Source organism: Mus caroli, chromosome 8 (assembly GCF_900094665.2).
Source record: "Mus caroli chromosome 8, CAROLI_EIJ_v1.1, whole genome shotgun sequence".
Lineage (NCBI taxonomy): Eukaryota > Metazoa > Chordata > Mammalia > Rodentia > Muridae > Mus > Mus caroli.
Window position 1 is genome coordinate 50404526 of NC_034577.1, and position 12983 is coordinate 50417508.

The following is a 12983-nucleotide window of genomic DNA, read 5'->3' on the forward strand; positions in this document are numbered from 1 at the left end:
TCTCTCTCTCTCTCTCTCTCTCTCTCTCTCTCTCTCTCTCTCTCTCTCTCTCCCCCTACCCTGAACAGCATAAACATTCTTTGAAGAAAGGGGGCTGTATTTTTGCCCAGACGAATGATTGGTACACACCGGGGCCGTAATCAATATTTGCTGGATGCACAAATTAACAAACGCACACGATCTTGAAAGCTGATAGTCTGCTCAATTATCTGTGAGGCAGCTGCATGCAGTGGCATAAGGCACAAGCGTGAGCACAATCAGAATTGATGCCACAGAGGCAAGTCAGAAGAAATAGGAAATGACCGTAACAGATCAATGCCTCCGCCTCACTTTATTACCACTGCCCAATTCCTTTGACAAGGGCTGTGCCAATGCCCTGTGTATTGGAAGGTGGGCGGGCGTTGTGAGAACCCATGGAAACTTGGAAAGTGGCTCTGATGCAGGAGAACAGAGAAATGATCTTTAGTATTTATGATCTCCGAGACAAGAGCAGTAAGTGAAACTGGAAGGAAAAGGAGGCAGAATGACAGAAGGACACGGTGGGTGCTGGAGAGGAGGAAATGGGGGAGAATTTGCTGACAGTCAAGTGTGCGAAGGCTGGGAGGGGGTGTGGCCTCGTGGTCAGGGCAGCTCTGATGATTTGGTAGAAGGAGAGGGTATGCTCTCAGTATGGTTTCAGCTAAACATTTCTGCAAGCCTTCTCTGCTTCCATGAATGCCTCCCCATTTTTCTCTGTGTTCTTTCAAACACTGACTCTGGATTCGTATATCTGGATGTCTGAATACAGGCTGCTACTTACTTCACCCCACTCGACATTTCTGGGTGGCAAAGGGTAGTGGGCAGTGATGTCATAAGCGATTTCTTCCATAAACCACTTGAAACTTTTGCAGTTGTGATCTTCTCGAAATTTCTTCAGCTCAGATATGTCCCCGTAAGGCAGCGCCTTTGACTCAGGACGGCTAGCATAGAAGTAGTCTTTATATTCATCCCACCAGACTTCCACGACTCTAACATAATTCTGCAGAAACAAAAATTGCAGTCATTATGAGATGCAGAAATATCTGTAAAGGCATAAACCACCCACCTTGGATGTACAGAATACAAACAAAGTACATTGAACTCATTAGTCAGAATGTGACATTTAATCAATGAAAATAAGAGATAAATAACACTAATATGTTATTTTCCAAGTATAAAAATATCACGTATGTAGTCTCAATTATAAAGCAGTGTACATAAAAGCAGACCTTCCTGAGCTGGAAGATCATAAATTCTAAGATATACATTCTATTCTATTCTTCATTCAACAAACGGATGAAGAACATGAAGCCCAGATAGGGCTTTTGAGAGCCTGGCTGGACAGTGGGGTTTATTCTCATCTCCTTCCTTTATATCAGCACCACGTTACTGACACACATAGGAGAAAATCTCGTCCTCAAACCCATCATTACAAAGAACTGCTCCTCGGGTGACTCTGTCCATCTTTTCATGACTAGAACGGAATCATTTTACTATAACTGCAAATTAACTGTATGCCTTCCACAGGTGGCCAACACAGAGGAATGGCAGCTAGTGACCAATAAAATAAATGGACATCGTCATCACTGACAAACTTTTAACTTGCAGGTTTGGACAGAATTAGTGAGAACTTCCAAAATTAAATGTATAGGAGATCTCCACATCCTGTTTCTCCTGTGATAGAAGTTTTGTGTCTTTTGCTCAAACTTCTTTTCCGCAACCTTCCCACTCCCATCCTGTGGTACCCAGCGCTGCCCTGTGGCCCAGCAACTCTGGTATAGTGCACATTCCTTAAAGATGAGGATTCAGTCTACCAATGAGATGCCTGAACCTCTGTGCAGAATTTCCAAGCATTCCTTATAATGACCAATATTTGAAATGAACCTAAGTGTCTGCTAACTGATGAACGGATAAAGAAAACGTGATACGCCCAACAGAATGCCCAGCCGTTAGAGAAAAGAAAAGTCTATCATCTTCCACAACGCACGGGACATTATGGTGAGTGAAATAAACTAGGCACGGGAAGAGAAACGTGTGTGCTCACTCACGGGAAGGATGTGAAGGAAACCAGTGTACAGAAACACAGTGCAGCGCTGGGTACCACAGGATGGGAGTGGGAAGGTTGCAGAGGAGAAGTTTGAGCAAAAGACACAAAACTTCTATCACAGGAGAAACAAGATGTGGAGATCTCCTATACATTAGTTACTATAGTCAATAACAAGGCATTGGGTAGCACGCTATGTAGTCTATAAACTAAATGGATTTTAACCAGTTCACAGTGTATGTGTAGCAAATATTGTTATACAGCATAAATACTTCCGCTCCTTGTAGTATGTAAATTTTACTTCTCTTCCCTTCTCTCCTTTAAAAAAACAACACCACTTCACCTTCAGAGTTGGAGAGGAGCCAACGTAAAGGGGTGGGGGGTTTCCTTGCCAGCCCTCAAGACGGTAGATGTGCCCAACACGAGAACAAGGCACAAATAACAATTTGCCACCGCACTGCCAGATCTGTCAAGGGAGAAAGTGAAAGTTATCAGAAATGCAAAAATAAATACTGAAAGGTTTGTTCTGTAAATGTGAATTTTCAATTAGTCATAATGTCCACATTGAATTCTAAGCTAATCAAATTCTAAAAGTGGTCCATTACGTCAGAAACACAAGTAACACCCAGGAAGGCTGTGGTGAGGTGAGCAGTAAGTTTCTACTAGTGAGGTGCTCCCTGTGTTCCTCCAGAGCCAGGAGCCCTTTCTCCATACAACCTCAAAATAATGTAAACCCTCACTCAGTCTTAACACTGCCTGTTGTTTCTGATGCTAATCTATTTCCTAGCTGGGTGATTACTGTAATCACCTCCTAACTGGCTTCATAACCTTGAGCTCCTCTCTAGTTAACTCTGTCCTTATTTATAGCATGCGATTACTGGGTCCTGTTCTCTATCTCCTTGCTTAGTGTCTTTGTTGGCTGCCACCTGCTTATCAAACCAAGAGGCGGGGAATCTCTTAGTGTGGCACTAAAGACTCTTTAGCATGGCTCTGACTGCTCTGGCCCACTTTGTCTTTAGTGGCTTCCCTGATCACACTCCTTGACCTCACCTAATGGTGCCCGCACTTGCTCTTCACACTCAGACCCTTGTCCCTACCCTTGTTCTACACACTTAGGAGGCCTGCCTCCCTCTTCCCTTTATCTCTGCTTATGGAAGCATCTTATTTCCAGCTCCAAGTCTTCCTTGATTGTGGTGGCATTTTCTTAAACCATCAACTGAATGCCTCTGCCTTTTTTTTAAATAAATTCACTACATTATAATTTTCAAATATTTCTGATCTATAAGGTGGTTGTAGTTGTTGTTTTGACAATTAAAAGTTCTTTGGCAGAAAGATTAGGTGTCCCTAGTCTAACCCTCACAATACTAACACACAGGATTTTTAAGACAAGAAGGAATGAATATCTGAAAACTGTAATCTCTTCCCCTCCCTGAATCTCTGAAAATGGGGCCGGGCCACAGTAGAGTTGGACCAAGCAGGACGGCACCTCCGCTGCAGAAGGAGGAGGTTGGTCCCTCTGTGACTGTGTCTGTGTCCTGTGTGACCATGTCCTATGTCAGTAGACGGTCAACATACAGCCCCTTCAAAAAGCCACTATAATCCAAGGCTCCAGCGAGCAAACAGTCTGGGAGCAGGAGCGGCTCGGGGCATTTCCATTTCGGAAGCTTGTGGGTCCTAATTCCGGGCTGAGCGCTGAGGCAAGTAATCACTTTATTTATCCTAAGAGCTATGCTTTACTGAGGAATTCCTAATAACTTAGAGAAACTCATTATGTATTTTTCCTAGAAACAAACAAGTACCACCTCCCCCGACCCCCAACTAGCTGGCCTTGGTGTCTCACACCCTTAATCTCAGCACTCAGGAGGCAGAGGCAGGCAGACCTCTAAGTTTGACTGTAGTCAGCCTGGTCTACAAAGAGGGTTCTAGATCAGTCAGGACTACATAGAGAAACCTTGTCTTTAAAACCAACCAACTAACTAACTAAACCAACCAACCAACCAACCAACCAACCAACCAAATTAGCTTTATTTGAAAGTGAGAAAAGTTGGGTACCCCATAGTAAACAAGAGGCAGGGGATAGTGGCACATGCCTTTAGTCCCAGCACTTAGGAGTCAAAGGGAAATGGATCTTGGTGAGTTCAAAGACAGCCTGGTCTACATAGAGAAGTCCAGGACAGCCAGTGTGGCAGAGAGAGCAGGTCCCCCTCCCCCAAGTAAACAAACAACCCCCCCAAACTAGTTAGAAAAGAACATTTGTTTGAGTGAAATGTTACCTTGTATGAGATTTCAAAGTTTTCACCACCCCAGATCTGGAGACCAGGATCATAGAGACCCAGTTCGAAGAAGAAGTCCCTCTCAATGGCAAATAATCCACCTGCCATAGCTGGAGACCTAAGGAAGGACACAGCATGTGATGACTGTTAAAGACAAAGCCCTCGCACCCCGTCACCAACAGACAGACAGCTTTTGGGAACACAGTGTAAGGATGCACAGAAGAGGCGAGACTGATGGCCAAACATTAAGAAACTGTAAAACCTTCACAAAAGAACCTGCTCAATCCCTGGGCGAATTTACCAAAACTTCTGAAGTAGGTCTTTAGACTCCTGCTTTAGACTTCGCCACTAGAGGGCACCTTGGTTCTTTTGTTGATTTAAACAAGTCTGACATTAAGATAAAATTTTCTCTTTCTCTCCCAAAACACAGAACCATGCGGACATTGTCTGCTGACTTCTCCCTCAGTGATTTGTGAGTCATTCTGGGATGAATGAAACTATACATCAGGGAAGGAGTCTGTCATTTTTAAATTTTATAGCTCAAGGCCTTGCCAGATAATGGTGTGAACCACTGTTGAACAGTCTGGTTCATTCAGAGTTTGCAGTCGGGAGGAGCACAGGAGCGACCTAAGGATCAGGACACGGGGCATCAGCTTGTACTCCAGGAGGAGGTGGGGGTGCAAAAGGGTGCCCCGTGGGCTTGCTTGTACAGATCTTAGGTCTGGTACATTTTAGGAGAAGGAGAAAAAACAGTCTATAACATTTTAGGGTCAAGTCACCCCCACTATTGAACAAATGATAGCAGAATAATGTCACTGTATTCTAGGCATTCCTTCTTAGCATTAAGCAATGATTAATGCACTATGATTTGAGCTGTAGGAACTGGATATGGTTAGGATTCTGTATTCCTTGTTCACACTAATGTCCGTCTATTAGTGGGTCCCACTGGTTCCACCTTGAAAAGGTGTGTGTGTGTGTGTCATTTGTGTACCACTCACTATAGTATAAACTCCCTGGGAACATATTTAGTTATTTATATTTTGAAAAGGCCATCTCTCCCCTAAAATAGTGACCGGTGCTTAGTAAACAGTCGACAACCCCATGTCGAGCAGACAGTGAGTCAGGTTCATATTTTTTAGGACCGATGGAAAGTCCCATCAAGAAAGAGTTGTGCTTGTTTGCCCTTTCTTCTTAAAATGCACTGCTTAAGTCACTAAGCCTGTACATTCTGGTTATACTTCCCAGACAGATTTGCTTAGCTGCCCTTGAACATTATTTCATTACGTTTGCGCTCTTCAAACATATCCCACTCACCCCAGTCCGTACTCGGAAGGGTGGCTGTAACATCCCCCCAAGGAAGCTGATTAAAGGGACCTCCTCAACTTCCCCTAAGCTTACTTCTAAAATATGCCTTCTTACAGAACTGCGGGACAAACCAAGGTTGGCATCTTTGTCTTCTAGGTGGCATGTGAGCCCAAAACCGGTCAGCAGCAGGTTCCTGGACTATTCTGAACCTTAAGATTTTGAATGACAATTTGGAAGACGCCCAGGAAAAGCTTGGTAATTTCCTCATGTTTGCCATTCAGTGTCTTGATCACAACATGCCCAAATCCACAACACGGAAGCACTGCTCCAAATGAGTTCTGACATTCTGAGCACCGTGACTGGGACAGAGAGACTGGAAGCAGGACCACGGGAGAGGAACAGACAATAGACAGACAGACAGACAGACAGACAGACAGACAGACAGACAGACAGACAGGAAACACATTATGGACATGGGCTACATGTCCACACATTTCATTTGGGGGCCACTTTTTTCTTTTTGAAAGCCTGTAAAATGTTTCAATTAGAAGATCAAAAGGAGATCATGAAGTCGATCATTCTGTTTGAAGAGCCACAAGCCAACATGGGGATGGAGCTTTCTGTTAATCAAGCAATCTTTTGAGAACCAAGCAACAAAGGATTCTATGCAACGTTTTCTAATGTGGGTTTTTTGTATTCATCACATTTAACTGATACAAAATTAGTATCAGAGATTTAGCATACAAAACAAAGGGAAGAACTCAACAATCTCTTGCTGGTGTGTCCTTCCCCGTAGAATGCTGCACCCAAGACTCCAAGGGGGCCACTTGCAAGTCTGGAGCTGTCCACAGTTTACGTGGTTTGAATGTACAGAATACACTCTGTCGTTTGGTCTCCTAGGCCAGCAGGAAAGGTTGTTTCTTCCTTTCCTGCTTAGGCTTTGTTGATAAGAACAGGTTACTGTTTTCCGAATGAAAGAGTCCGATTCACAGATTCACATTAGTGGAGCTTGCGTTTTGGGTGAAAGCTGTTCTAGGAGCCAATGTGAATTCATCAAAGCACCTGCAAGGAGTAAAAGCTCTGTCGGGATCTGAGAGGACAGCTCCAGTTCTTACAGGGAGGTTTCAGCAAGGCGAGAGGGTTAATAGGTTAGCAGCAACCAGAGAAAGGGGAGGTAGGTAAGCGACTTAGTGATTACCGATACGGCTCAGTTTTTGTCTTTCTCAGTCTCTTCTCTCGAGAGGTCAGAGGCACCCGTTTCCAGAGCATACTCCAGTCCCATGCTCCTCTGGCATACCCATCTTCATCACCACCCCCTTGGGGTATAATTTCATATGTGTTGCCGCTTATGACATCTATAATCGGCACAGTGCAAATGGTTCTGTGTTGTGTTGATGATGCAGCAAGATCAAATGGAAACATATGTATGGACCCACATAGTTACACGAGTTCATAGGGAAGGAAAAAAAAGAGGACTTAGGTAAACATTCAACATAAAAAAAGTAAAGTAATACTCTTTACCGATAAGGCTCAGTTTTATGCTTTCTTTTGGCCTTTTCCTTGTGGCTTAGTGGGATACGTTTCCATAGCATACTCCAGTCCCAGGCCCCTCTGGCAAAACCATCTTCATCCCCACCTTGCTGTGGTTCAATGGAATAATCATTCCCGTCTATGTAATCTATTAGAGGCACAGTACATGTAGCTCTGAAACATTTACAGAAAATGAAAACGCATTTAAGAACCCCAAACTGACTAGGTCACCACGCCTAGCTACACGAGCTCCGCCTGTCTTGGTCACATTCTGTATTAGGAAAACGATTGTCTAATGGGGGCAGAGAGTAAAATAAGGTCTCGGTACAGCCAAGCCTGTGTTAGCGGAAGGGCAGAATGGAAGGGATCGTATCCTAGCTATCCAAACAAGAGCCACGCCACAGAGATTATTAGAAGCTTCCTCCTTGTAACTGCGGCGTTAGCGGCAGCTATCCTGTACTCATTCTGTATCGTTTACAAGAGCTCTCTCCCTGTTGCTTTCTCTCTGTGTCCCCTATTAAAAAAAAAAGTGTGTGTATGCACTTCCTCTGACAGCATGTTCTTAACAGTTTCTTCCAGCTCTTTGTTCCTTTCTGATCCTTTGGGAGGAGTTATTATGAACACATCTTTCCTGCTTTTATTTAATTTTCTTCCTTCCTTTAAAACAAGCCACTTGAACAAAACTAAAATCTCAGGTTCTGTGTTGTGTTTAACTTAAAAAAAAAAGCAAGCAAGAAAGAAGCTTCAGGATCTACTGAGGAATTTAAGGAATGAACCAAGAATGTGAAGGATTAAAAAACAAAAATACTTGCTTCGCATTTGGGTTTAGTAAAGTGCTGGCACTGAATAACCAGCTGGGTGCTAAGCTGCCTTCACAATGACCTTGGTGTCTGCTCATCATATCAGAAGGGACAGAGACTAGGCTTCTCAAAATGGAGATCACAGCTTACTTCTCTCCTGAACAGAAACTCACAGGAGGGCCACGGTGTGACACACGAGCTTCCCACGGAAACCTGGAAAGCCCCTTTCTTGCTGCTGGGTAGACTGCCTCATTGCCCTGGAGACAGTGACCTGGCTACCTGGTCAGGTATCCTTCCTCTTGTCACGTGCTTTTCACAATTTAAAATAAATGTTGAAATGTAAAAATGCCCAGAAATTGGTCTGCCAGTTCGTTAAATACTGGATTTGTGGCACATGTATTTTCCTAAGCCTTAGTGCCGTTTTTTAAGTATGGCTGATCATGTCTACCTGGCAGGGCTGCTGTGGGAGGAAGCCAGACGGCATGTGACGGTGTTTATCATGGGCCTTCCTTCACCTTAAAACTGATGACAAAGACTCCCAAGTTCTTCATCTGGCCCATGCCATCCGACACAAGAATAGACTGCCTTTGCCTAGATTCTGAAATAGTCAGGATTCTGGGGAGGAAGCAAAAGCTTTTGGAGCGAGGGACTGATGGTGTTTCTGTAAACCTAATGGTCATCTTTCCATGGCACAGCTGTCTATTCCTCAACCCTGAAGTTTCCATAGGAACCCAGAGACTTGACCCGAGGAAAAGTTGGCCCTTTACCATCTAATGTAATCATTTCAAAGCTGTGAGAAACCCAACGGCTTAATGACAAGTCTTCAGAGCATTTATCCAGTTTAGAAGAGACAATTAATGTCAAAGTCTCAACAGAAGAGGGAGACAGCTCTGCAAGGGGACACCTAGCTTCTTCCCAATACAGGCTGGCTACATTTGGGTCAGCCCAAAGCATCCACCTAGCTCCACCCGGGAAATGAACAGTACAAGGAAAACACTTCTCACACAACATCTGGCAAACTAGATGGAATGGGGTCACAGAGGGAAATAGTGTTTGTCCGTCTAGGACGAGGTTTTACTTTTCAACTAGGAAAGAAAAAAAAAAGCAAGGTGACGTTACCTGTCCTTAGATATGGGGGCTACAAGTGGTGCATACCAGTTAACTGCCACCTCACAGTGGGCATCAAGGTATATCAAAACCTTAAAAAAGAGAGGCAGGGTGAAAAAACACTCCTCACATATGGCACAGCAAACATCACACACATTGTAAAGTTAGATGCTAATACAAGTTAGCACTTTCGTCAGTCTTGACATATAAGTTATCCGTTCAAACCAACATTCTCATTTCAATAAAAACAACAACAACAACAACAACAAAGAAAAATTCCAAACTGTATCTGGACCCTTCTGTTACCAAAATGTTAGTGCTGACTCTGTACCCAGTGTACTAGTGCATACTTCCCACCTGTCCAAGTTTAGCCTTCTGCGCGCCGATGCTCCGAGCTTGAATCAAACCCTCTCTTCTCTCATTTCGAAATACCTTCACGAGGCCATTCCATAGCTTTATATACTCATCTAGTTTCTCTTTTAAGTGTTCTGTGAATTAAAAAAAATTCAACCAACATTATAGACTTTTACATAGAAACATTTTTTTCCTCTCAAGAAACAAAGATTGGACCACATTTCCTTGCTATTGTAAAAACCAGCAGCAGTAAAGAGCTGTGCTGTGCCGTCACTAATTGTACATGGGTCAGACCTACAGTGGGGTCATGAAGATGGAATGTAGGGTGGAGGTGCCCATCAGCTGTAGACCATGTGTGAGAAGCAGTTCCCAGGGCTGGGTTTGGTCCTCTGCTGTCACACCAAAGAAAGAAGGAAGGCAAAATGTGTTTCAAGTTAATTTTAAGCTTAATGTATCTATGGGGGATTGGGTAGCATAAAAAAAAACATTACCAAGCATCCCTGTGAACATTAAATAAACATTAAAAGTTTAAAATGTCAGGTTTAAAAAATTAAAAAGAAAAAATTATAATATTTTGCAGTTGAAAAAAGTTCAGGATTTCTGAAGATACGCAGTCTACTGATAAGGCCATGCCATTTCCCTGGAAGGTAATGGACTGCTCAAAATTTTGTTTCTGGGCCATCTTTTTCCAACCATAATAGATACAGAAAATCACTGTCTTGCTGAGATCAAGTGGATCCATCCAAGTTGGCCCATAGCAATCAAAAGATACATTTTGTCTGTAGCTTAGCAATACACGTATGTGTATAATTAAATTATAATCATTATAATTACATATGCATCCATGTTTGTGACTTAGTAGAGGGAATTCTATGTTGTGAAAACCAGGCACAATTGGCAAAGTTTGCACCTTGGCTTCTCACTGTAAAATAACAGCTTTTGTTTATCATTGTGAGCCCAGGAAATTGGCTCACCAGCTAGAATAAGCTCCCGTATCCTGCTGAGACACTTCCTGAGGACACAGAAATTGTCCTAAAATTGTTAAAATTTTGGCTCATCAGTACAAACCACCAAAAAAAAAATTTGCTGTATCTAGCTGAGAGCCAGCTGCACAATGGGTGTGTTGGACCATATATTTAATAGTTTGCTTGTTTTAGGAGGCTTTTTAATGTGTTTGTTTTGAGATAGAATGTCATATAGCCAAGGCTGGCCTCAAATTCATTATGTAGCTGAGGCTGGACCTGGACTCTTAAGAAATTGTTTTAAAATTGTATGTGTATGGTGTTTACTTTGCATGTATGTCTGTGCACCACTGGTGTGCCTGGTACATGGAGGAGGCCAGAGATAGCACCATATCCCTTAGGACTGGAGTTACAAACGGTTGTGGTTGTGAGCTGTGTGGGTGCTGGGGATCAAATTGTGGAGCCAGTCTCTTAACCTCTCTTCAGCTCTCAGACTTGGGTCTTTGATCCTGTCCCTCGACCTATAAAGCACTAATATTAGAGGTGTGCATAACCGCATCAAGGAGTTTATCACCAACAAAAATACCCATTTATATAGGTTTTCAGAATTAAGACACACACTAAGACACACACACACACACACACACACTAAGACACACACACACCATATTTTGGCACCAACTTTAAAAGAGTAGTACAAATACAATTTCAAGTTTAACTGTATTTTCCTGCTAAAATGTTTGGTGACTTTTCCCTTTCAAAATAGGTTGTTTCTTTCTTTTTAAATGTAAGTCCTCTCCTCTTTTCTTTTTTCCCCAAAGCATGCTTCAGCCCTTTGCCATTATTCTCTAACATCTTTCTGATCCCATTGAGGCTGTCCTTGGGACATGTTACTTCAGCCCAAACCTGAAAGACACCCTAATGTACAGAAGGGAGTGACCTATTTTTCCAGTTTAGACTCTCAGTCAAGACAAATGGCTTCTCTGTGACCTCACACTGCGGTAAACCGAATTTAGGGCTCAAACATACCCTTGCCACTTTCTAGGTAAATCTTGCCTTCTTACAGCCCACATTTGTCAGGCTGGGTTTTTGACTGTTGGTGGTGCTGGCTTGTCTGGAAAGGTCATGGGTCACTTGGGAGCAAAGCCGTCTCTCTTGTCCATCTCTGGGGAGCCTGTACACAGCTGGGGCTGCTGTGAGTCCATCAGCCGAGAAGCAGAGACTGCTGGGAACAAGATGCAGCGGGACAGAGAAAACCTTGGCTGCTGCGGACCTCGAAGGTGGGATGGAGAAAACCTCGGCTGCTGCGGACCACTAAGGTGGGACCCGGAAAACCCTTGTATGCTACAGACCCTAAGGAGGACCAAGGAGGTCCTTGGCTCCTGCAGAGCTTTTAGGTGGGACCGAGCAAACAATTGGTTGCTGCAGACTTTAAGGTAGACCCTGACAAACCCTGGCTGCTGCAGACCTCTAAGCACCCGGGGCTGTTCACCTGAGGCCACGTTGGTCTCAGATGAAGATGCACAAAAGTTGGGAGGAGCCAGCTCTATGTAAAGGCCCCAAACTTTGCTAAGAGATAATGTGTTCATTACCAGAAGCCTAAAGTTTATGGAGAATAGTTGGGTCCTTTAAGAGGTTTTATGTTTTGTCTCTAAAAAAGAAAACTAACTTCAAGGTTTAATTTTCTAAATCTATTGAGGCAAAGTGCAAGCCAAATTTTACTTGAGCCTTATTAAGCAAATGCTACAATTTTTCTGAAGCTAGTAGCAACAGATCTTAGTGTTGTCTTGAAATTAGAAAACACTAATTACAGGCCTTCTGGACTTGTGTTCCAGGGGAATCAAAACGTTTCCGTCTACTGTGGGGTATGTAGATCCAGCCTGAGTGTGAGACTTGGAGCCACAGAGATCTGTAGTATGAGAAGCTCAGACAGACAGACAGAGGAAGTCAGAGGCACAAACAGACCAAGCCTCAGTTCTATTCCTTTTTGGGGGCCAAAAAGCTATTTTCAGATGGTAAAATACCTATTCTTTTTATAACGATGATTTAAAATATTAATAATAAAGTGCCTACCATCAGTACCAACACAGGCAAGTTTAGAAAGTAGTTTTGTAGATCTGGATTTTTTTTTCATACACTTAAAAATTACTGGAGGTAGTGTCAACAGTATCGCTCGAAGGCATATTTTCTTTTCTTATTTATTACTTTATGTGTATGAGTGTTTGCTTGTCTGCACTTGAGTGCACGGCATGTGTCCTGTGTTCCTGGAGGCCAGAGGAGTGTGTAGGCTCAACTGCGACTGGAGTTACAGATGCTGGTGAGCCATCACATGGGAATAAAACCCCAGTCCTCTGCAAGAGCAGCTGGTGCTCTTAGCCACTGAGCCACCTCTCCAGCCTGCTCAAGTCTATTTTCTTTTTTTTTTTTTTTAAATTTTTAATATTTTTGTTACATATTTTCCTCAATTACATTTCCAATGCTATCCCAAAAGTCCCCAATAGCGCCCCCCACTTCCCTACCCACCCATTCCCATTCTTTTGGCCCTGGCATTCCCCTATATTGGGGCATATAAAGTTTGCAAGTCCAATGG

At 43.3% G+C, this 12983-nt stretch overlaps 1 protein-coding gene across 2 annotated transcripts in view; it reads right to left on the reverse strand.

Moving 5' to 3' along the window:
- Galnt7 (polypeptide N-acetylgalactosaminyltransferase 7) overlaps positions 1 to 12983 on the reverse strand; it is a 127226-nt gene that overhangs the window by 12478 nt on the left and 101765 nt on the right. The window contains exons 4-9 of one of the 2 annotated variants that reach the window (XM_021169630.1): positions 9435 to 9565; positions 9090 to 9169; positions 6839 to 7021; positions 4336 to 4453; positions 2406 to 2528; positions 800 to 1018 (exon numbers count right to left, since the gene is read on the reverse strand). In XM_021169630.1, the coding sequence (XP_021025289.1) occupies positions 800 to 1018; positions 2406 to 2528; positions 4336 to 4453; positions 6839 to 7021; positions 9090 to 9169; positions 9435 to 9565 (854 nt within the window). Of the gene's footprint in view, positions 1 to 799; positions 1019 to 2405; positions 2529 to 4335; positions 4454 to 6838; positions 7022 to 7161; positions 7345 to 9089; positions 9170 to 9434; positions 9566 to 12983 lie in introns of both variants that reach the window. The other variant, XM_021169631.1, reaches the window with a different exon arrangement.